At 43.3% G+C, this 24,447-nt stretch overlaps 1 protein-coding gene across 1 annotated transcript; it reads left to right on the top strand.

Annotated features, from left to right (window-relative positions):
- Window positions 1-797: 797 nt before the first annotated feature.
- LOC308336086 (zinc transporter ZIP12-like) lies at window positions 798-17,760 on the top strand (the record flags this gene model as incomplete). The annotated part of the gene is made up of 13 exons (XM_080793331.1): window positions 798-1,049; window positions 2,613-2,729; window positions 3,096-3,296; window positions 4,252-4,459; window positions 4,631-4,776; window positions 9,321-9,489; window positions 10,596-10,768; window positions 12,626-12,781; window positions 13,494-13,574; window positions 15,026-15,101; window positions 15,333-15,491; window positions 16,878-17,065; window positions 17,632-17,760. 13 exons carry the CDS (start codon window positions 798-800, stop codon window positions 17,758-17,760), a joined length of 2,055 nt encoding a protein of 684 aa, XP_080649457.1.
- Between the last annotated feature and the right edge of the window lie 6,687 nt (window positions 17,761-24,447).

The raw sequence follows: 24,447 nt of genomic DNA, 5'->3' as shown, positions 1-24,447 counted from the left end.
TACATTTGATCTGTGATGATGAGTCAGAGATTATACAATATACTTGAGATATTCTGGATAATTCAGAATGCTATAGTGATACACTTGCTCACACATCAACGTTGTTTGTCATGGTTTTGTCCGGAAACTGACTCACTTGTTTTTGTTTTTACTTTTAGGGAATCGCAGTATACTTCACAAAAACTTTTCTACCTCCTCACCTATGACTAATAATATCCATTGGATGCTCTATGCTTCATAGAATTCTGGACCAGTAGCCTAATTCAGCTCAGAATGTATGTTTTTGCTCTTTTGCAGTTCAGCTTGTATATATGGCACAAATTCACAATAGGCATTCTGTCATTTCATACGCACACAAAACAATAATTCCTCATAGAACGAGAAGCTCCCCCTTCGCGGCTCAACTTTGTCCCCCTCTCCCTGCCCCTGTGCTCTCTCACTTGCCTGCGCTAATCTTTTTGTTGTGGACCGAGGGGCCCAGTGCTTTGGCTGACCATCGCAACACTATGGGGTTCTAGTTCAAGCCCGAAGGATACCCACCGAGCCCTCCCGCCACCCTCCACCCGATTAGGCAGTCCTATAATTAACGCCTCCCTCTTGCCGGAACACATCGCATATTCATCCTCTGCGACTGGCTCGGAATTTGCTTTCTCTTTGGCTCCTTTTTAGCTCTGCTGTTTTCACTTGTCCCCTTGTTCTCTCCCACATCGTCGTTGCTTATACCGATCTGTGAAGCCCTCAGCCAGCTGTCCCAGGAGTGTCAGGGAGTTGAGGAGGGGGTCCCCCAGATAAGGAACATGTGGTTCAGGAGCAATGCTTTGCCATTGCTGCTACTGCACCTCGGTCTGCTACTGGGGAGGGCCCCCCCGGAGGTCAAGGGTCGGGAGGAAGTGGGTTACCTGCCGCAGGCTCTCAGGGCCTTAGGCTTCTCGGACGTCCAGCCACCTCTCCTGTACAAGAACCACACTGCGGCCCTGCTCACCAGCGCGCTTCTCAAAATGGTGCGCTGCCCGGAACGAACTGGCGCCACGCAAGAGCTGTGCGACAAGGTAAGGAATATAGAACGCTCCGGGAAAGCATCCGTGTCACTTCAAATATTAGCTGGATATATCGTCTCTGCCGGGTGGAAATAAAATGCCCTGGGCAGTGGGCAGATATTGGTCTGGCATGCACTCAGTTTGAATAAAATGTTGCTCACCCCAAGGTTGTGGGGCCCCAAACAGAGTCCACTATTCAAAGTGAGACATCTTTGCTGTGACGTTGGAATCTACGCATGCATTTTTTGTTGAAATGTTGGTACCCTATGGTTGTTACTCATTACTACGAGCTGTGCGACCTCTCCTCTCTGCTCAAGTTTATCTCCAGTGGTTAGCACCTCCCCACTATTGGTGTGCACTGTGCGCTTCAACCTCTTTGTTTGTAACCGCCCCTTGGAAATAAATCTTCCATACCGAAGTTCCAGACTAATATCTATGCAATGATATTAGTCTGGCCATTCCAGGCTAGGGTGGACACCTCATTATGTCCAAACTGTTAACCTTTCAGGATTCAAATTCTATCTAAGGTAGCATATCGACAAGCTCAAAATGCCCCCTAAGTGTACATAGTCCACATATTATGCATCCTATCCTAGCCCTGCTTGTTATGGCTGGAATGTGTGCGTGCGTGTGTGTGTGCGTGCGTGCGTGCGTGCGTGCGTGCGTGCGGTGCGTGCGTGCGTGGAGGCTTAAGACATTGACCTCTGTGGGTCATTCATGCCGAGTGGCTTTAGGCATCCCTCGGTTTGACATGAACTAAACAGTGGTGGAAAAAGTACTTTTACTTAAATAAAGTATCAATACTGCAATATAGAAATACTCTGTTACAAGGATAATCGTAACATAGTATTTCTATAGAGTACAAATGTATTTCCGCCAAAACTAAAAGTACTACTCATTACGCACAATGTCCCATTTCAAATGTATACAAATCTTTAAAAAATAGCAGTTTCAACTGATTAACTGCCGTTTCAGTCTTGCGTTCACTGAATAGCTCACTGTACTGAAACGACCGGGTAGCCCTTCACCCACTCATTAAACCCTCTGTGTTTTTGTGTGTGGGCCTGGTTGGGCTTGTGTTCAACTCACCACAATACAACAGCAACAAAGGCAATTCTTATAAGAGGAGCTCTCTTGGATATTACAGTACACCCCAGGACGGGGAAGGCGTAAATAAGCCTTTTTTTATATCACGCTATGGGAGGAAGTGAATATTTGTACATAGTCCTCTGACCTATAATGCCCACCACTTCCGCTGATATGTAAATGCCAGTCCTCCTAAATCCAGCTTTGAATCACTCCACGCTGATGATTGCTCATTGTAAGAACTTGTTTTTTTATTTATTTTTTATCAAAAGTTAAAGTAGTGCCTATACACATTTTGCTACTTTTTCTGCAAATTAATTTGATCTTTTCATGTGTGTCAAGTTATGAGATGTATATTTGCCATGTGTATGCAGGACCACAATGGAAATAAGTCCTGTACTTCATTGTGTCCTATCCTCGCATTGTTTCTAACTCGTGTTATGACTAAAAATAAACTAAATCTCAACTTGTTTCCTGTGCCTGTGACAGTGCTTGTCACCAGACACAGTCCTCTCTGCGCTAGAGGATGACACTAAGGCTTACATCACAGAGGAGGACTACCGGAGAATATCCACGGTTCTGCTGTACTACATCATCAACATGCAGGCAAGGTTATTATAACGAAAACTAATGGAATAACGAAAACTGAAATAGTGTTTGTTTACAAAACGAACTAAAGCGAACGGAAATTACAAACAAAATGCCCTTTTCGTTTGTGGATGGTTGGTCGTTCATCTGTAACTGATACGTTTTGTTTTTATTACACAATACTTAGATTTTCAATCCTGTACCTGAGCTTTTTTATTAGTATAAAAAAAACTAAAACTAACACTAAAACGAATAAAAACGAACTAAAACTATTAGCATGTTCAAAAATAAAAACTAGCAAATCCGAATTTGAAATGTCTATATATTCAAAACAAACTATAACCTAAAATGAAAAATCTAAAACTATTATAATATTGCATGCAGGACGCGTGTGGCCCAGCCTCTTCCTCCTCCTCTTCCTCTCCCAGCTACCAGTTCTACCTCCTGGCCCTGACCGGCCTGCACCCTCATGAGGACAGGCACTTCCTCTCCCCTAATGAGACGGAGAGCATTCTGCAGCTCATCAACCAGCACTATGAACCTGCTGCCAACCAAGACTCCCCTGCTGCCTCACCTCCCTCGCAAGTAAAGGATTTGTTTACTTTCTATATTGTCTCAAGAACTCTTGTTTTCACACGTATACTTTTGGGGCATTATTCTGACACTCTCAGTCACTGTGACTTTGATCAAGTGCCACCATGCGTCACGACAGGCCCTCTGCATGACACATCTATCTATAAATGCACCAAGTCTCTGTCTGTCTGTCTGTGTGTAATCCACGTAACTACAGAACCGTTCGCCCCACCGACTTCAAATTCGACACACGCGAGTCGGTCAGACCCTGCACGGTTGTCCAGAACCTCCCAAAAAAGGCCTCTGCCCGGGCTCTGGACCGGGCCCCTACCCAGCGTTCATATATGGAGCTGTTCTGACCTCACAACACTCCATATTTGGTCATGCCTCACACAGAACTCCTCTAGCTGGCCTGTTCTGACATCCCAACACTTCATATTTGGGCATGGCTGACACAGAACTCCATATATGGGAATAAAGGGACACAGAGAGACACATACATAAATCTGACATCATTCTGACGTCGGGCATAAAAGCAACACAGACATACCGGTAATATCTGGGTGGGGCATGCATTTCCAACTTGCATCGTTCCAAGTAGGCCAGTGCCCAACGGGCACCGCTGCAGAGGCCCCACGGGCACCACTCTAGTTGTTAAGAATTTGAAAATGCTAGTTTTCAGAGAGTGACACTCAACTCAACTGAACTCAACTCAAAGTTTATTTATAAAGTACTATACACCGCAACAGAATAAAAGACAACACAATAAAGTGATGAGCAAGGGATGCTGGTATATTTTAGCTATATGCTCAAAAGCCAGACAGAAGAAGTATGTCTTAATACTTATTTAAATATAGACTGATGAGCTCTAATGTTGTTCTATAGACTGGGGGGGGGGGGGTAATCTATACTGTAACATTGCTATCTGGACGTAATCATTTGATCCCATCCTATGATCCCACCACAGTGTGTCGATGCCACTCATCTCATGGAGGAGGTTCCGGGGATAGGCAGCCAAGGGGCTGATGCCTCCTCTGTGTCCAGGCTGGCTGCAGCCATCATCTCCCACACCCTGCAAGGACACTGCTTCAGCAAGAGGAACCTGCCCTCCCCAGCCTTTTTTACAGACTACATCTTCAGATCCCTGAATCGCACCAGCAGCCTGCAGATAGTTGGTAAATTCTGGAGGAATGGTTTTGGTTGATTTATTCTTTCGGTTGGTTTTGCACTTCTTTAAATTTGAATCATGTTCTTGTATCATTTCAGGTCTTTCATTGCACTTGGATGACTCAGTGGACTTGATTTGGTGCTCTGTGTCCGACTCCTAATGACATTTCTTCATTCAGATCTAGAGGAGCTACTTCATCGGCTGGGCGTAGGAACGGGACGGGAGAGGCGGAGCATCACGTCATCACACGCTCCTCCAGGGGCGGGGCACCAGGTGGACGGCTGTATTCACCAAACACGTGGTGTCGACGCAGACTGGACACAGGTAAGACAGATGTATTTACCTACACTTACACAGAATATGCGCATGCATACAGTGAGTGTTTTTGCATTGCTCAGTCACTAATGATAGCCTTAGTGATGACTAGGTTAAATTAGCTACAATAAAATGCCACAGACGAAAAACAGTCTAAGTCCACACTATTGATCTATAATGTATAAATGATAGACAACGAGGCCTTTTCGTGGAGGGGTCGGAATGAAATTTGGACTTAGACAGTTTTCCGTCTGTGGTACTGTTGACTGCATGGCATTCAAAGTATGTGTATAAAGTGTGTGGGTTCAGAGCTTCTATAGACCCAATCTATTTTAACATTTGTCAAGTTGGTCACGTGGCCAAAAGCGGTGGACAGAAACTGGTCTACATGTTCTGTTGCCCCAACAGGGGCAGAAACAAGGCCACAACCACGCTATTTACACACACTACAACTCGCTTACAATTCGCAAACCTGGCAACACTGCTCTGTGTTCTCATAGGCCCACCAGGCCCGCCCCCACACTACTTCTTTCAGTCTCACAATCAGCCATCTTGCTTTTTAGGGCTCTCGCAGGATAACAGACAGAAGGAAGGGGATAAATTATTGGCTCACTATTTTGCTTATCACTTCTAAATCCCTGTATTTACAAAATAAAACACTCAGCGAATCCCTTAGTTAAATCAACATTGTTCATTGTCACTACTTGGATTGTGCCGAAATATTTACATTACACGTATAGCTTTTGCTATTTTCGCCTGCCAGCCAATGCCGACTACACGCCTGCACACACACACACACACACACACACACAGGAATGGCTATACGGCGGCGAGACAGTGCAGCACGTTATAATTTTCAGTTTCATTAAATAACTGTCTTTCTCAGCGTGCGCACGTGCGCACACAACATTATTCAAGTGAAATGCGTAACGCCAATATTGGGCTCAACTACGTTCACTTAATGGGGCCAGTCCTTCACAGTGACACACGCGTTAGATGAACCACGCGACCGGGATGGTTTCTACCCCTCAATGTCGTGCATTTGCTGCGCCCTTCTAATGCTGCGCCACGCCTACTCTATACTGCTCCATGCGACTCGAACAGCGTCAGCAGCAGCAGCTCCGAGCCTCCGTCAGAAAGGCTGCCCACACCACTGCACAGCCCCACACCCAAATGAATCGAATGAATGAATAAGGCGCTTATATCGCTTTTGCTCAGTGGATGGGACATTTACATTAAAAGCAATCGGATGGACGCGTGGATAACGGCATGGTTGTGTCTGTGCAATCGGAGGGAAAGCTTCCATAATCCATATAGCTTCCATGCTAGCTGCTTCAGACACAGGGGAGGGGAGGGAGAAATAGTGCGAAATAGCGCTTATGCAACAATTACCCTTAAAACAAACACCTCAACTCGATGTCATTGTGAATAAGAATTTCGAGCGAAAAAAAGTGTGCGTGTGTGTGTGTGTGTGTGTGTGGGGGGGGGGGGGGGGTGTGTGTGTGTCGCGTCGCCCTCCAGCTGCAATTGCGAGTGTGCGCTGTGTGCACACTACCGAGTTTAAAAACAAAGCTGAAACATGAAGTGGAGTCTGTCCAACGACGTCGAGTCTGTGGGGGCTATATGAAGAATTAAATAGCCCCTTTTAGCCCCCATGAGGATTTTCGTGGACATTTTATATTAACATTACAGATTTTCTGGGAATTATTGACACTCTGTGACTCTGTCACAGACTGCATACTAGCGTATTTACACATGCTCTGGAATTCCGCCGGCTGTTCAGAGGTGTTAAAAGTACTCAAATGCTAATCGGGTTTCTTTTGTTTTCACCTAGCCAGGTATTATATGCCTACAGTACAGTGCCCATAGGCGGCGGGTGTGTAAGGCAGCAACACTGACACTTTCAGCGGAGTGACTCGAGAAAAGACCCATATCGTCCAAAATAGGCTAATCAGTCGTTGTCTGTGTATAGGCTAATTCATTGGTAAAAGTATGCTAAATAACTCAATTTTAGACCATTTGGGAAATAAATAAATCCGCGGCGGAAAGTACAATGTGCATGCACACAATATGTAAATAAATAAATGTGTTACATTTTCTTGCATAAACACAAAGAGCTGTTTCCATAACTGCACAAATTATTGCACATAACATGAGCAGCTGTTATAATAACATAATAACATAACATGAGTAGCTCTTTGCCTGCCTGCCTGTCTGTCTGTCCATGAGTAGTTATTTGTCTGTCTGTCAATGAGTAGCTGTCTTACTGTCTGCCTGTCTATGAGTAGCTGTCTGCCTGCCTGTCTATGAGTAGCTGTCTGCCTGCCTGCCTGTCTGTCCAATTGTCCATGAGTAGCTGTCTGTCTGCCTGTCTGAGTAGCTGTCTGCCTGCCTGCCTAATTGTCCATGAGTAGCTGTCTGTCTGCCTGTCTATGAGTAGCTGTCTGCCTGCCTGCCTGCCTGCCTAATTGTCCATGAGTAGCTGTCTGTCTGCCTGTCTATGAGTAGCTGTCTGCCTTCCTGCCTGTCCAATTGTCCATGAGTAGCTGTCTGTCTGTCTATGAGTAGCTGTCTGCCTGCCTGCCTGTCCAATTGTCCATGAGTAGCTGTCTGTCTGTCTATGAGTAGCTGTCTGCCTTCCTGCCTGTCCAATTGTCCATGAGTAGCTGTCTGTCTGTCTATGAGTAGCTGTCTGCCTTCATGCCTGCCTGTCCAATTGTCCATGAGTAGCTGTCTGTCTGCCTGTCTATGAGTAGCTGTCTGCCTGCCTGCCTGTCCAATTCTCCATGAGTAGCTGTCTGTCTGCCTGTCTATGAGTAGCTGTCTGCCTGCCTGCCTGTCCAATTCTCCATGAGTAGCTGTCTGTCTGCCTGTCTATGAGTAGCTGTCTGCCTGCCTGTCCAATTCTCCATGAGTAGCTGTCTGTCTGCCTGTCTATGAGTAGCTGTCTGACTGCCTGCCTGTCCAATTATCCATGAGTAGCTGTCTGTCTGCCTGTCTATGAGTAGCTGTCTGCCTGCCTGCCAGCCAGCAAGTTGGTTAACAGAAAATAAATTGTTATGGCTGAGTAAAATAAAATACAATAAACGCAATTTGCCTGAAAATAGATTACCCAGCTATGACCTTTTTCATGAAAAAAATGTAGTAGTGATATGGCTGACTGAGTAAAATAAAACAATCTACCTGAAAATAGATAGCTATAAGTGAAGAACTATTAATGGCAGCTGGGTTTCATCATTCAAATAAAATAGAATTCTGTCCGTTTAGCTATAAAATTATGTCAGGGAATAGGGATACACAGTATATGTCTTTCATTTGCATTGCATCTCCCCCCCCCGCCCCAAACTTTTATTTTCGTTCGAGTAATAGTACAACTCTAATAGTATTACTTATAATAATGTAATTAAAGATAACTTCATTCAGATTTATTTAATTTTATTTCATTTTCCAGATTTTTTTTTTCTTTTTTTTGGATTTTCATTGGTGGGCCAGTCATAATGGTCCCGCGGGCCTGATGTGGCCCGCGGGCCTGAGGTTGAGTATCACTGCTGCAGTGCTGTAGCCTACCCAAAGTACCAGTGAAAACATCAACTTATTTTTTCCCACCGCTGTGGGGGGGGGGGGGGGGGGGGGGGCTGCGGGGAGGCGGGGCTGCGGGTAGCCCCCATGAGGATCATCAGAACTATTCGGTTCTGAGTCTGTCAACTCCCGCAATTTCCTTCTTCCCATATTGCGCTGCAACGACACTAGGATTGAGCCCCCCGAAGGGGGGCGAAATTCTAGTGACCCTACAAGGGTCTTGAGGTCCGTCCACTGACATCTTCTGGTCCCATGCACAACAAGGCTGAATACCAGGGGAGACCTAGCCTCGGAAACCCAGACGTTTTTGGGGAGACCTGATCCTTTTCCACTGTAGCACCCAAACTGTGGAACGATCTTCCACCCCTTGTTTTTTGAATGAATATCAACATCCTAATACATCCGGGGGTCAAATTATGACAGGCAATTCCTGCTGTCAAAAAACACTTTGTTTGAAATAGACACTCATGCTTTCCAAGGTGTGATTTGGGGTCCTAAGGATGAATACAAAATGGGTATCAACATCTTAAAACCAAAATATTGAATTGTGGGTTTGAGCTCACATGCCCTTTTGATGTAAATCAAAAGGGGGGGTACTACCTGTGAGTGGGGAGTGTTGGCTGATGAATGAATATCAACATCCTAATACATCCTAATACTGGGGGGTATATGACAGGCAATTCCTGCTGTCAAAATAATTATGACCCCCCCCACCCCCAGTCCAAAAACACTTTGTTTGAAATAGACACTCATAAATATGGCCGTAGTCCTCCTCCTCCCAGCCAACACTCCCTGCTGACAGGTAGTTACCCCCCCAAAGGGCATGTGAGCTCAAACCCACAATTCAACATTTTGGTTTTAAGATGTTGATATTCATTTTGTATTCATCCAAATCACACCTTGGAAAGCATGAGTGATATTATATCATGGCCCAAACGCCCCCTGATGTTTTGTCTCTATTTGAATCCGATCAGGTATGTTTCTCAGCCGGTGAGCTGGTGAATATTTTCGCCCTCGATCCACACGCTCCGACCTCCAAGGAGGACTTCAGACGGTTCTGCCCGGCCGTCGTTCAGCAGTTGCTAGGCGACGCCTGCGCGACGCCTGCGCCAGCGAGGGGAGCCCTGCCCACTGCCCTTGAGAGTAAGACCTCCTCACTGATTGGACCTCTTCACTGACTCTTCAGACAGACCGACCGCCATCAGTGGTGTAAAGTAACTAAGTACATTCACTCAAGTACTAAGTACTATTTTTTACTGTAGTTACTATGAAAATCTGCCTTTCATGTCGGTCAGTCCGTCACGCCTCGTGACACGTTCTATATATGGCCCATATGAAGATCACCTCAACAAATCCTGTATAGCCATACATGGAGAAGACAGGGTCGTCAGATATGCATATATGGAGCCGGCCAGCAACTCTATCTGAACTCACGGACACCATGTTGATCTGACCTCATCAAACCCTTAGATCGCCATATATGGAGCTGGCCTGTTCTGACATTCCATAATGATCCCCATCGTCCTTCCTCTTCGATGTCTCCCTTTTGACTGTTCCCTTTTGACGAAAACTAGAGTTCTCAACAGGCCAAAAATGAAGGCCTCATGCCCTACCTGGGCCATAACTGGGCCCTAACTGGGCTGGCCCGAGGCCCCGCCTGGCTTTAATAATTAGCACACATTTTACGCCCTACCCGGCCCGAAAACGTTAATTAAAAAAAGAAAGAAAAGGGAAAAAAATAAAATCCATATATGGGCATTCCCAGACCTATTGTTTCAGCACGTCTCGTTTTACTTAGAATAATACTTACTTATATCTCAGAGGCAAATACTGTACTTTTAATTCATTACAATTATTATTAGTTACTAGTTACTTTGTAGATTTTGATTATTATTACAAAACATACATTAACCACTTCAATCCCTATACATTTTGGCCATTTGAAAATTGCCGATCTACAAGCTCACAATGCGTCTGTAGATCTACAAGCTCACAATGCGTCGCATCAACATTTTTATACATTTTCGCATTTTATACACTTGAACACTTGTGAAACAGGACATTCAGCATAATGAGTACTTTCTACTTTTGGTACGTTAAGTAAAACACTGTTTTAGAATGCATTTTGTGGAATCAGTACAAATACTATACCGTATATCCGGGTCTTGCCGGGTTAATGGGTTACATTTCTGCACCGTTCTTGAAACTCACATTCTCACTGTCTGTCTCCTCCCTCTCTCCCTCCTCAGAGTATGGCTACAGTACTGCAGCCGCCATGCTGGTGACGGTGGGCTCCATGTTGGGGATCTGCCTGATCGTCTTCAGGTCGTGTCAGGAGACGTACGCCCTCGTCCTGCAGCTGTTTGTGGGGCTGGCGGTTGGCACCCTATCAGGGGATGCCCTCCTGCACCTCATACCGCAGGTGTGTGTATAGACTCGTATGGATGGAGAGCTTCAGTGGGTGCATGCCATCAAAGGTGAAAAGGCCATGCGAGGGTAAACGATTATAGAATCAAAAGATGAGGTTGCACACAAATAGCCACGATGCAGACTAAAATAGAGTTAAGCCGAATAAGCCCATTTTTGACCACATGAGGTCTTAGCGGTTTAGCCGAAAATCTGGTTTTAACATCCGTCACCCCCAGCACCAGGATCTTTGCACACGGCCCCATTACCTCCAGTCAAAGTATGATTTTTATCTGAAACTACGAGCACTCTCCATGTTTTTTCTGATGCATCCGAGGTTCGGATATAATTTGTGATTTTGTACCACATCACTCCCGACATAATGTTTCTGGCGAAAGGTAAACAGTGTGATCTAACACTAATAATTGCCTATCGTTACAATGGTCTCCAGGCCGGGAAACCGGAAATGAAGATGATTAAATAGAGGCAAAAATCCCTGGCAGGGTTTACCTACACTCTGCGGCCACCTCATGGCACAGAAAGAATTAAGATAATAATAATAAACTTTATTTAGATAGCACCTTTCATGATGTGTGTGCAAATGTTAATGTTCATTAACACTGTGTGTATTTGATATTCAAAGGGACATGTGCTATAGTGTGTGTTGTATGTGTTTAAACACTTCCTCTGAACACAGACAGGAAGGAGGGTGGAGGTGTTTAATGTTTCCAGCGTTTGTTACGTTTTTCCCTGCTCTGTTCATATAAGCCTATTGTCTGAGGGATGAAGCTATTTAGTAGCCTCCTCCCAAAGGCCTTGTGGCTACGCAGCCAGTGGTGTAAAGTAACTGAGCACATATTTACTTAAGTAGGCCTACACTTTTGAGGTATTTTCAAATTCCAATACTTTTACTTCTACTCCACATCTCGAATACTGGCTTTGAATTGTGATGTGACACATTGTGAGCTTGTAGATTGTATTCAAAAGATTAATGGGACATTCTGCAAATGAGTACTTTTACGTTTGGTAAGCCAATACTTTTGTACTTTTTGCTCAAGTAGCCTACATATTGAATTCCGGACTTTTATTTGTAACAGAGTATTTCTATATTGCAGTATTGATACTTTTACTGAAGTTAAAAACAAGAAATGATCACATAGTTGTCACAGTCCCAGGCAGGGCTGTGTTATTCTGCTGTCTCTGTCTTGTCAGTGTCTGTGTTATGTGTGGGCGTGTGTTTGGGCGTGGCTTGGTTCCATTTATCACTTGGCTCACCTGGTTCCAGTCTCCAATCTACACTCCTGCCTGACATCAGCTCATCAACTCCAGCCCATAAAGACCCAGCCTTCCCACATCACCAGCGCCAGATTGTTAAATCACCCACAGTGGTAGTAGACCTTCTAGCCAGCTTTGCCAGTGTTTGTTCCCAGTGAACTTCAGTTTTGTTGTATTTTCTAGTGTTTTACTTTGTGCCTGTACTCACCGCTCTCCTCTCCTCCTCCTCAGACCACACCTGCCTGCCTGCCTGCCAGCCCATGCTCTGACCAGCCTGTTTGGACCTTGCCCTGCTCTGCCTGCCTGCCAGTTTATATTTCAATAAACACCCTTGAACTGTCGAACTTTTGTCTGTGTCTGCATTTGGGTCCGCCAGTTCTCGGTACCGTGACAATAGTGATATTTGTCAGGTGAAATAAGCGCTGGTTTCTTTATTTAAAGAGAAAAGAGATTTTTGTCTTACTTGGGACTTTGGCCCGATCGAGTCAGTGAAAATTACTGTATGGGTGGCACACTTACAAATCCTGAACCTATGAACCCAAACTACAGTAGAAGTGACAAATTAATAAATCTTTGTTGATTTTCGATTCCATTGAAGATCCTTGGCCTCCATGATGACAGCCACCATCACGACAGTGAGGACTTCATAGAGGACAAGGAGTATCTATGGAAGATCTTGGGCATCATTGCTGGAATCTATGGATTCTTTCTCATCGAAAGATTCTTCTCCTTTGTGATTCCATCTAATGGCCATGTAAGATAAAGCATGTTTTGTTATTATTAATCTTGTTTGAGTAAGCCTTTATCAGTTTGCATAACAATCAACAAACACAGATATAAAAACTCTCACGCCACGGACGGTATATTTGCACACTAGACGAAGTTGGACGCTGTTTAGCTTATCCAGCCAGTGGCAGATAAACTGCAACACCACCGGTTTTACAAAGTCATTGTCATTGTTTGTCATGACTCATGACAGTGCATATCTGCACTCTGCAGCCAGCTTCCTTGAGGCTCTGGCTAACCTCTGCAGAGTGAAGGAGTGTTGAGCCAGGTGACCTCTTGGTGGTGTTGGACTGTAGTCTCCAAAAAGCAGTGGTCCGGGTCCCATTTGTGGGTCACGGACCAATTTTTATGGGTCACGACTCGAGTGAAAATCCCATTTTCTTTTACTACATTAAATAATATCTATATATATTTATTTATTTTCCTTCATGAAAAACATTAAAATAACTTTATACATTTTAAACCAAACTAAGAATTCTAAGAAATCCATGAATAAAATAAATAAATAATAATAATTAAGAAGTAGTGAAAATAGCCCATATAGCGACACGTTATGCGCTTGTAGATCTGCTACTTTCACTAGTTTGGGTCCCGGGCAAACGTCTAATCTCTCTTTTGGGTCTCGACCTGAAAAGTTTGGGAACAGTACTGGTCTGATGAAGCTATTTTCTCTGCTACAGGGCCATTCCCACGACCTTCCTTTGGAGATCACTGGCAACGGGAAGGCTACGAGGGGCAAGTCCCTCTCCACCATGGAGCTGGTGAGTGTGCTCAACCCACACCAGCTCTTACTGTAGCCTAACTGGGACTCCGGGGGGCAATAGGCTCTATGCACATGCGCCATTTTGGAAATAACTCTTCCTCTTCTTCCGGGCCTCTTCCGACTTCCTTCACAGGTGATACAGATGATACTAGGCTCTGTTCCATTCTGGTCAAACAGAGTCAGGGTGCTGATATTGTGCATGTTGGCTCACTGGAAACACTGCTACACCATGGGTTCCAAATGGCCCCATACGGGGCCATTTGAGTTATGGGGGTCATTGAAATTTTGAAGTTTGAGAATGTGTACATTAAATGGAACAGAACCATCATCAGTAACACCTGTGAAGGAAGTCAGAAGAGGCCGGGAAATAGGTTGTAGTTATTAGTTATTTCCAAATTGTTTATATATAGAGCCTATTAAAAAGGACAGGAAATTTGATGTGAGGTTGGGGGGCTGTTTTAAGTTTTCTGGAAAACGTAGACAATTTTTTTTTTTTGCTGTACTGGTATATCGTCTATGTGAAGTGGAAACCTTGTTGGGTCCAGAGCTTGTGGATGTGCTACTTTTGATTATTTTGCTGTAGTATGATAAAGTATTGATCAAGGGTTATTTGGGGGTCCTTGGTGGGTGAGTTAAGACTCACAGTCAAGCACACAGTGAGTAGACACATGAGGTGTATGAGCTGGAAACCTAAGACACAATATAGGAAGATAAAAGCTGAAACCACAGTTGTTGGGTTTTAACTTTTTACACAAATCCATCTTTCCTCCACTTGTGTTATATAACTGTATATGAACAGTGTGTGGGTGGGAGTAGAGGAACACAACAGCCACAGGTCATGCTGAGGGTAATATTGATGCCAACGTTAAATCGGAAAACACTGTTCACATTTACATTGCATTACAATATTTTACATACTGCTATGAAAATGATGCACATTCCAAATCTGTTTTGTTATGTTTCAGGACAAGAGTTCTTATAGTTCAGTAGCCCTACTTTTGTAGAAGAAAATAAGGAGGTGAACTTACTGTAAAGAAGGTTCAGTTCAAGTAGATCCTTTATTGCATAAGAAAGCAATGTTTAAAAATTGAACAAATTTGAACAGTGAAAGTGTTTCGGCCAGAGGCCACTCTACACTGAGTGTAGAGTGGACCCTTGGTAGAACCTTGGCAATGCTGGGCAAGAATGGGGGCTCGGCATCCCTGGGTAGCATTGACTCAGTGTGACTGTGCAGCAGTAGTGCCTTGGCATTGCCGGAGCTGCGGAACTTTGGAGTCCTGACAGCAGCATCAATATAACCATCATTATCAATATGCATCAGGTAGATGATGCATTTTCTGAAGATTGCAATTTTACCATTAATACAGCGAACAAGGACAATATCACAGCCACCCAAACGTGACAGTTAAAAACCATATAGTATGATTTATTTTTTTCTGTGACCAACAGGGAACAGCGGAGGACCTGGAGTGTTCAGAAACACCAGCTGAAGAACCTGCAGCCACCACGGGCCATACACATCAAAGTAAGCAGAGCTGCCTGGACACACACACACACACACACACACACACACACACACACACACACACACACACACACACACACACACACACACACACACACACACACACACACACACCACACACACACAATTACACAGTGTAATTAATCTCCTGGCATGAGATTTCATTTGTCACGGTCCAAGGATGAGCTTTCAGTAGCGAGTGGTGACACAGACATGCCTTTGTGTTCTCAGGACAAGGGGTTCCTCTGCTGGCTGTGATGATAATCGTGGGAGACAGCCTTCATAACTTTGCTGACGGCCTGGTCATGGGGGCAGCCTTCTCCTCGTCGGCCGAGACTGGCCTGGCAACGACCGTGGCCATCCTGTGCCACGAAATCCCGCATGAGATGGGTGAGAGTTGGCACCATGCACGCCGTGGCAGGTCACAGTGTTTACATTTGGAACAACATGGTTATTCTCAGTGGTTCTCAAAGTGGTGACCTCAGGGTTGCTTGAGGGGGTTCTAAATGGACCATTACAGCTCTGAGAGTGTGCAAATTGGTTCTTCAAATTTAAAAGGTTCGAGAACCAACTGCTCTAAATGAAAAACCTTTGATCCCCCTCTACAAAAGTGCGGGAAAACACTAAGCTCCATTTATAATATTCATACAGTATCAGTGACCATTTTGATTCGTATTCTTGTGTTTTTCTGTAGATGTACAGTAGGCATGTACGTAAAGAGCAAAATGGCTGCCCTGTTAACCCATTAAAACCATCTGTGTAATCTTAGATTTTAGCTATATATAGAAACACAAACTTAAAAAAACCCCTCAAACTTAAAGAAAACTAGAACTGCACTCTGCCGAGTGCATACTTGCTTGTTGCACACTAGTAGGCCATAAATGGCCTACTAGTGCGCAAGCAGAGCGCGCAAGTACTTTCGACCGCTGGTCGAAAGTACAACTACATATTACAACAGAGTATGTAGTTGTAATTTGATTAGCAGTATACTGTGGTTACTTGGTTCCAAAAAGTGAAGCCAAGTTTTTTTCAACCGTAGGTTTGTGCCTGGTTTGCTGGGACCAGTTACAACATTACGTCATCGTTGTGAACTGGGACCAGAGTACATGGTGTGTATATGACGTAATGTTGTAACTTGTAACTTGTAACTAGTCCCAGCAAACCAGGCACAGACTGTATGTAGTTGTTCTAGTTACAACTACATACAGAGTATGTAGTTGTAATTTGATTAGCAGTATACTGTGGTTACTTGGTTCCAAAAAGTGAAGCCAAGTTTTCTTCAACGGTAAATCTGTGCCTGGTTTGCTGGGACTAGTTACAACATTACGTCATCCTTGAGAGAGTACATGGTGTGTATATGACGTAATGTTGTAACTTGTAACTTGTAACTTGTAACATTACGTCATATACACACCATGTACTCTCTCAAGGATGACGTAATGTTGTAACTAGTCCCAGCAAACCAGGCACAGATTTACCGTTGAAGAAAACTTGGCTTCACTTCGAAGAGACCAAGCGAAACGATTATTTGCGCGCTCTGCTTGCGCAAGTAACTAGTATTTATGAACAATAGTTTAGAACAGTGGTTCTCAAAAATAGCAGATCTACTATCTCGTACAGCTGCTATTTTTGAGCATTTTCTAAAAATACCGATTTGTTTTTTCGATGGGAACTCCGCAGCCCAAATTCATATCAATTTGGGGGTCCTTGACACTTGTTTCTTTGACTTGTTTGAGAACTAATGATCTATAGCTATAATGTACCTTGACTTCCCAGGGGACTTTGCAGTGTTGCTCAGCTTGGGGCTCTCTGTGAGGAGCGCTGTGCTATGGAACTTTGTCAGTGCTCTGAGTGCTTTCCTGGGTCTGTACATCGGGCTGTTTGTCTCCACCGAGACACAGGTCCAGCAGTGGATCTTCAGCGCTACTGCGGGCATCTTCCTCTATCTGTCTCTGGTAGAAATGGTAAGAGGCACTATGGAAAGTAACTATACATTTACTTACTTAAGGTAACATTTTGAGGTACTTTTACTTTACATGAATATTTCCATTTTTCGATAATTTGTACTCTTACTCCACTACATCCGAGAGGCAAATATTGTACTTTTAACCCATTACAATTATTTATTATGACGAATATAGCTGATCCATTGCCACTGTGAAAGTAGGCTACTTACTCTCCAGCACGTTGGCCCGATCCATGCCAAACTTTGCACACACACTCCCTGGATGCCAATGACGAACCTCTGCCCAAAATACGGCCTGTTATAGCGCCACCAGGAGGCCACAACCTGACCTGCCCTGGTGGAGACCTGTGCCGATGGGCACTTTATCTAGTTTATATTGTGTTATTGTTATCTTGTGAAAAATATGCTTCGTACTTCGTCCACGACTGATGGTCACAGAGAAAAACAAACAAACATCGCCGACCAGACCAGTCAATTGTAAACGTTTGAGCCATAAGTGATCTTGTAACATTTGATCACTTGTTTCCTTCCTCTCTCTATACATTTCGTGTCCTCTGCCATCAGCTTCCAGAGATGAGTCGTGCGAAGACCAACAGACCGTGTCTCATGTTCCTCGTCCAGAACCTGGGTCTGCTAATGGGCTGGGCCTGTCTCTTTCTGCTCGCACTGTTTGAACATAAACTCAGGTTCTAAACAAGTGGTGTGGGTCCCCACGTTATTTTCTTAGTGAAAAAACATTGTTTTCTCACTCAACAGTAAACAAACCTACATACTGTACTGTATACGGTGTATCTGCACATTTCTAAGAACTTTTAAGATATTTTTAACACTGTCAAAATTAATCAACAAACTAGTTTTCTATAAAACATTGTCAAACATTGTCAAACATTGTCAAATGTTACCTAAAGAGGCAAACATTGTGAAAGCTTTTTTCACAATATTTATCTGTACCAAGTCACAGAGTCAAACAAAATTTAATGCCTCGACTCCTACAATTAGCCCTTGGCCTTCGCTAAGTCCCTCCCCAACCCGTCCTTGTCCAATAGGCGTTAGCAAAGAGGAGACATGGCAAGCTTTCCTTCTCAGCCATTGAGATGCTTGTCAAATGACAGGGCCGGATTTCTCCATATAAATAATCAATCATTTCAGTAGCAAGAACGTCAAGATTTCATCTAAATCGAGTCAACAAGGCCTGCAGTAGGATATGCACTGGACAAATGAGCATGACATTATTTCACTAAGCTAGAAATACGAGGACATGTTAGAGGGAGAAACAGTATCCAACTCAATCAACTTACGTCTGACAGGAGTTTTCATGCAATGCACGCACAGTAAGACTACGGTGATTGGTGTTATTGTCATCACCATGGGTGGGTGAGTCCTGTAACTTTCCAGACGTTAAGCTGTGTTAGTGTATGTGTTCAACAAAAAACACAAACACACACACACACACACACACACACACACACACGCGCGCGCGCGCACACACACACACACACACACACACACACACACACACACACACACACACACACACACACACACACACACACACACACACTTTCAAAGTTATTGATTATTATCTCAAGTACTGTAGTACTGCAGAATGTCTCATTCTGTATGAATTCAAGTGTCTGCAGCCACAGTATTTTGTCATATTGGCCAGAGAGTGAGAGGAACAGTAGCAACAGTACTTGTACTTTACGTTAGCTGTATGAATGTGTTTTTACGACAGGTTATGATACTGCATAATGTTAAATGTAGAAGGGAGTTCCAACCGCAGCTCTAGCCTATGGCAGGCCAGTCTGGTGCATCTCAGAAGCAGGACAGGTTACAAGCATAACACTGCATAATGTTTGTCATCTTAACTACATCTGGGCATTGAATGTCCAGTTACCCTCCTCCTTAAATATAAAAGGTTCAGTTGTGCCCATCTGTTGTTGTATGACACCATTTTGTTGCATTTGACAATCAGTTGTGGCAGGTTGACTGCGATTTTGTTTGACTATTCAAAAATGGCAGATATACAAGCTCGTGGCATATGTCACAAGTGGTATGAGCTTGTAGATCTGATGGATTTGTTTTTACATCCAGCTTCAGACGACGTGCCTCTTCAGGTAGCCTCGGTCCCAGGCTTACTTATCTGCGAAAAGAAAAGCCTGGTCACAACCTAAGGCAGAGAAGCTATCGGCGGTTGTATCCTCCGGATCAGCCGTCAAATGTATTTCCCCCGGATACGATATTTTCCCGACCAATCACAACACTTGTTTCATTCGCGGATAATGTAAACTGATTTGTAAAGCATCAACGATTTCACTTCCGCTAAAATCCCGCAACATCCGCTGATAGTCTTTTCAGCTTAGGTCTTGCCCAGGGTGCTGGTTCAGATCTGAACCCATTTGATTTGGCGTTAGAAACCTGTTGCGACCGCATGCCCTTGCTGATGTCAACCCCAGGCAGGGTTTGAACCCACAACCTTCCGCATGAAAGGCATATGCTCTAACCACTACACTGGGGTGGCCCTAGCTTTCAGATCTGATGTTTTTGAAAAATCGTGAAAATCTTTGCAAAAGCAAAGCAAAAGCAAAAGTTTTAATTCAAATATTTTCTTCTGGGGGTCCCTGGAACATAATATTTTGATATGGACAAATACATAGACCTCTAATTTTGGGTGGTCCTTGACACTGATATAGCAACATGTTTTTCAGAGAACTGATTTAGAAAACTGATTTAGAAGGCATTTGTAGAAGTTAGAATCGGCTGGTCTCCAACTCCCTGTCTTCAAAAATAGTCCAGTGACTGATTGGTCCAGGACTGAGTATGAACCTTTGACTCAGGAGTTTGTACAATAATTATTTGTAAATACCAATAAATTATTTTGTGAAATAAAGTGCATTTTCTTTTGTTATTTGTTTCTATTACAGCCAGCAGTATTTTAGGCTATGTGTTATAGAGCGCTTCCATACTCTGATACTAATAATCATCTGCAAGGAATTTCTTGACAGGAAGTAGCTCATAACATATGTCTACGGTGGATTTTTGAAAGAAGATAATTCAAGCTTTATTACTTTTGCTCTTATTAGCTATATATAATATATAGGTTGTGCTCAAAGTATTGACAAAGCTCTCTGTCTCATGGGTTACATGCATATGCAGACAAACCTGTGGATTTGATCCAATACCACCCACCTGCTCTGTTTCTTCTTTTCATCCACCTACCTGGATGACTAACTCTGCTCCACTGACTGACAAACCAGAGACTGCAGAGGGATTGCGGTGCCCACACAGCACATGTACAGCCTCTCTGGCTGTTTGTTTTTTTTACTTAAGTAAAATCAATACCACCATGTGCAGATCTCCTTTACAAAGTCCAGTATTCAAAATGTGGTGTACAAAAGTATTGGTCAAGAATTCCAGTACTTGCTCAGGAAACTGGGTTCAAATCCGGGGTAGAAGAGGAAAGTACATAGTACAGCTTTAACCTAAGACATAAGATAAATACTTTTCGTTGTAGTTTGTGTGAGCACAATAAAAAACTTCTTACAAAGGTTAATTGAATAATTTACATCTCTGTCACATTGTGATAACGATCAAAGCAACGGCCTCAGTTGTACCAAATAGTGTCATGAGATTCTATGGCATTGGCATTATCATGTCATTGCAGGAAAATTCAGCTGACACCATTATTACAGCTTCCCGAGCTGTGTTCAAAACAATAGGAGGAAGTTCCATTGCATTTTCTCTTAAACTTGCAGTTTTGCACTGTTTTTGGAAATGCCAGCCCCTCTGGAATTTCCAGGAAAGCTACCCTGGTTTTGGTGCGTATGCATTCTCTTGCCCCAAAGACAAACTTTGACAACTGTTGTGTGCATCTTTTAAAAGGCAGCTGCTAGCAGGATTGAGGAAGGAAAGGGTTTTTTATCTGGATTGGTGATGGTGTGAATGCATCGCACACGGCCATCCTCCCTGGCTCAGCAGACCCTAGAAGAGTTCAGCCAGGGTCACGACTTTACCGGGGACTGCAGACAAGATGGGAAATGTTAAGACTGACACACAATGGGAAGTGGAAGCAGTGTTTTCCTTTTGATTTTGAAAATAACCAAGTTCTGTCATTGAAAGGGGGTTCTCTGTGATGTGATACTGTGTACTGTATGGTGCAAATCCACATACAGGTTCATAGGTTCTGTATAATGAGGTCTTGAAATAAAAAAAATAAACATACGTCACAATGTTTACGGCTTGTTTCCATTACAGTCCTCAGTATGATAATATATGTGTAGGTCGTACGGCATACTATAGCACATACGGCATACTATAGCACGCCGTTTTTCATCATTTTTGAGGATTTGAATAAAAAATTAAAAAACGATGGGTTATTGCCCATGTTTTTTGAAATTTTGGAAAAAAATCCAGGCCCATGAATTAGAGGATAAAGCTCACATGTTACCCAAATAGTTGAATACACAAAATCTAAGGCACTGGTACTGGTACTTCTGGTTTACCGGAACGGGGTTCAACTCCCTGCAGTGCCCTGCTCAATGTGTTGTATTTACCGAAAAAATTGCGGTGTTGCGGAGGATGAGAAAAATTAGCAAATTGCGGAGTGTTTAAAAAAAGAAAAAATTGGTGGAGTATTGCGGAGGAATTGCGGAGTGTTGCGGAAAAATTGCGGAGTGTTGCGGAAAAATTGCGGAAATTGGAAATTGCGAAAATTTAAAATTGCGGAAATTGAAAATTTGGGAAATTGCGAAAATTGCGGGAATTTAAAATTGCGAAAATTGCCGAAATTGCAAATTGCGGAAATTTTGAAAATAAAAGTTATCCTCGTTTCTCATCATTTTGGACCATGGGCTATAGCCCATATCGTACGGGAGGTCATGTAGTGTGGTGCGGTTGGGGTGCATGAAATGTACGGTCCAGAGTTCGTGATGTTCATGAACATCATGGTACTGTATTTATGACCATTCTATGTCTGTCCTGTTTTTATTTGTCGTGTATTTTTTGTTACTGGCAGAGCTGTGTCACTTATTTTGCCTCTTCTCTTGGCCAGTTCACACTTGTAAAAGAGACTTCAGTCTCAATGTGGTTTGTACTGGTTAAATAAAGGTTAAATAAGAAAAATGAGGATACATCAGACACACATTTACAATATATCATCTCTATACAAGAGTTTTAGAAAACCAAAACCAAGGTACATACAGTATATCTTCAAAAATACTAGAAAATAAATCATGACACAGGAACCACAACTTATAGTTCCCTAGTATTTAGTAGTATAGTATAGTCTGCTGAACCAGGTCTTTAAGGAGGACTTAAAAGTGACATGTACTGTATGAGCCAATGGACTTTAGGTAACCACAGTAGCACAGCATAATATTTGAATGTATGGCCTCTACACTGCAGTAGGCCTACATGTAGATGGGTATTTAGCTGGGTTTTAAACAGACTTGCCAACACAGCGAAGGCACAATCGAATCGCCCATCCTTGCTGTGTTGGACTGTAGCATCTTCAAACACGCCTAAGCTTTTCAGATATGACTGATGTAGATGTCAGGGTCATGCAAAGGTCACTTACCGTAATTATGTCTCTCTCTCTCTCTCTCTCTCTCTCTCTCTCTCTCTCCTTTTACCTTTTGACAGTCTTAAATACCTTCTGTGATTACTGATAAATAATATGCAGCTTTTAAAGTAGCCCATTATTCTTTTCTGGTTGAAACAACCAGTAGAGGGCGATGAAGCAGCAAAAAAATAAAAACTCGTATTTTACATAATCCTGGTAGTACAACTCATAGTCGGTGGAGGGGGCTCTCTCCTCTCGGACAGGTGGTTCCCTGCTGTATAGCTATTTATTTACCCTTGTGTCTTCTGTTGTCTGCAGGGGACCTTATTATTAGCTCTCAAAAAGATACAAAAAAAGTATGTATTGAATATACTTTATTAGCAGTTTGCAGGGAGAGAGAGAGAGAGAGAGAGAGAGAGAGAGAGAGAGAGAGAGAACACACACAAGTACAGTTCAGGATAGCTATGGTCCATAGCCTTCTAGGTACAGAATGAAACCCAAGAAAGCACTATGGCTTGCTTATATTCTCCATAATCAGACAGACTGCAGCCATCTTGCCAGAAAGGTGATACCTATGTAGGTGACACTTCCCACAGAGAGCCCATTCATCCAAACAGAAAAGTCCTCTCTAATTATATTAAACAACGTCATTGCAGCTGTAGGTAAAGCTTGAATTATCCTCTTTCTATCTGTAAAGTTTTTGTTTAATAAGAATCCACCATAGACCTTTTATGAGCTACTTCCTGTCAAAAAAGTGTAGGAGCCAAAATATACATTTTGTTTGTTGTTTAATTGTTTATTTTTTTCCCCCCACGCTTGGGTTTTCGATGTGCCACAGCCCTTACCTGATGAGCTCCTGCTGTGTGTCATTTTACTTATGTCAGCTGTGTGAGTGTGTGTCTGGGCAGTGGCATTCAGTGAGAGAATGGGGGTGAGCTCTAGGCTCAATATTTTCTGTTGACCGTTTATCTTTTGATCGTTTTCATTTATCAACATTTTCAGTACATTCTTGGACCTTGTTTATTTGTCAACAAATCACCTTAACTACAATAAGAACTTTTCTGGATTTGATTGAAAGAAACGCGTCATACAGTTCCTGCCGACAGCTCAGCCTCATAGCAATACTTCTAATTTGAATTGATGGGAAGAAGTATAGTCGCTACAACACTAAGTATCAGAGTATGCAGCGCTCGTTATCCGTAAAGCAACCTCCTGCTGCCTTCTGCATTATGTGCATTCAAAACAGGTGGCACTAGTCTGGTAGGCTACGTATGGGCCGTTGAGTGATAGTCAAGAGCACTTCCAAACTCCTCATAAAATGTCTACGGTGGATTTTTATGAAACAATTGCACTTTACAGATTGAAAGAGGATAATTCAAGCTTTCCCTATGCTGCAATGTTGGTGATTTTGACGTTGTTTAATATAGTTAGAGAGGACTTCTGTTTGGATGAATGATGTTGTCTATGGGAAGATGGCTGCGGTCTGAATATGAAGAATTGGGGACCTCCCCTCTCGCGGACGCGCGGTCACGCTGTGTGTTCGAACGCCTCGAATTGAATATGCTATACTTTGCATTCTTCAACAGGTCTGTCCCTGTCCAGTCTTTGTGGATGCTGATCAATCATGTGCTCCAGAACTATCGTGTTGGTTTGTGTGCGTAATGATACGCTGCTAGTATTATTATTAGCTCCACACGTGGGCAGAGCATGCGTGTAATATGACAGAGGGCGCACATAATCATGAGCTCTATGAACATCATTCAGATGAAAGTGCTCCTCCCTTCCCAACTCTTGACTTCATGGACACTACTTGAAGATTA

This window comes from Protomyctophum bolini (assembly GCF_963924005.1).
Source record: "Protomyctophum bolini genome assembly, chromosome: 21".
In the NCBI taxonomy this organism is placed as follows: Eukaryota; Metazoa; Chordata; class Actinopteri; order Myctophiformes; family Myctophidae; genus Protomyctophum; species Protomyctophum bolini.
The sequence above is the reverse complement of the archived record's forward strand: the minus strand, read 5'-3'. Positions and strand labels throughout refer to the sequence as shown.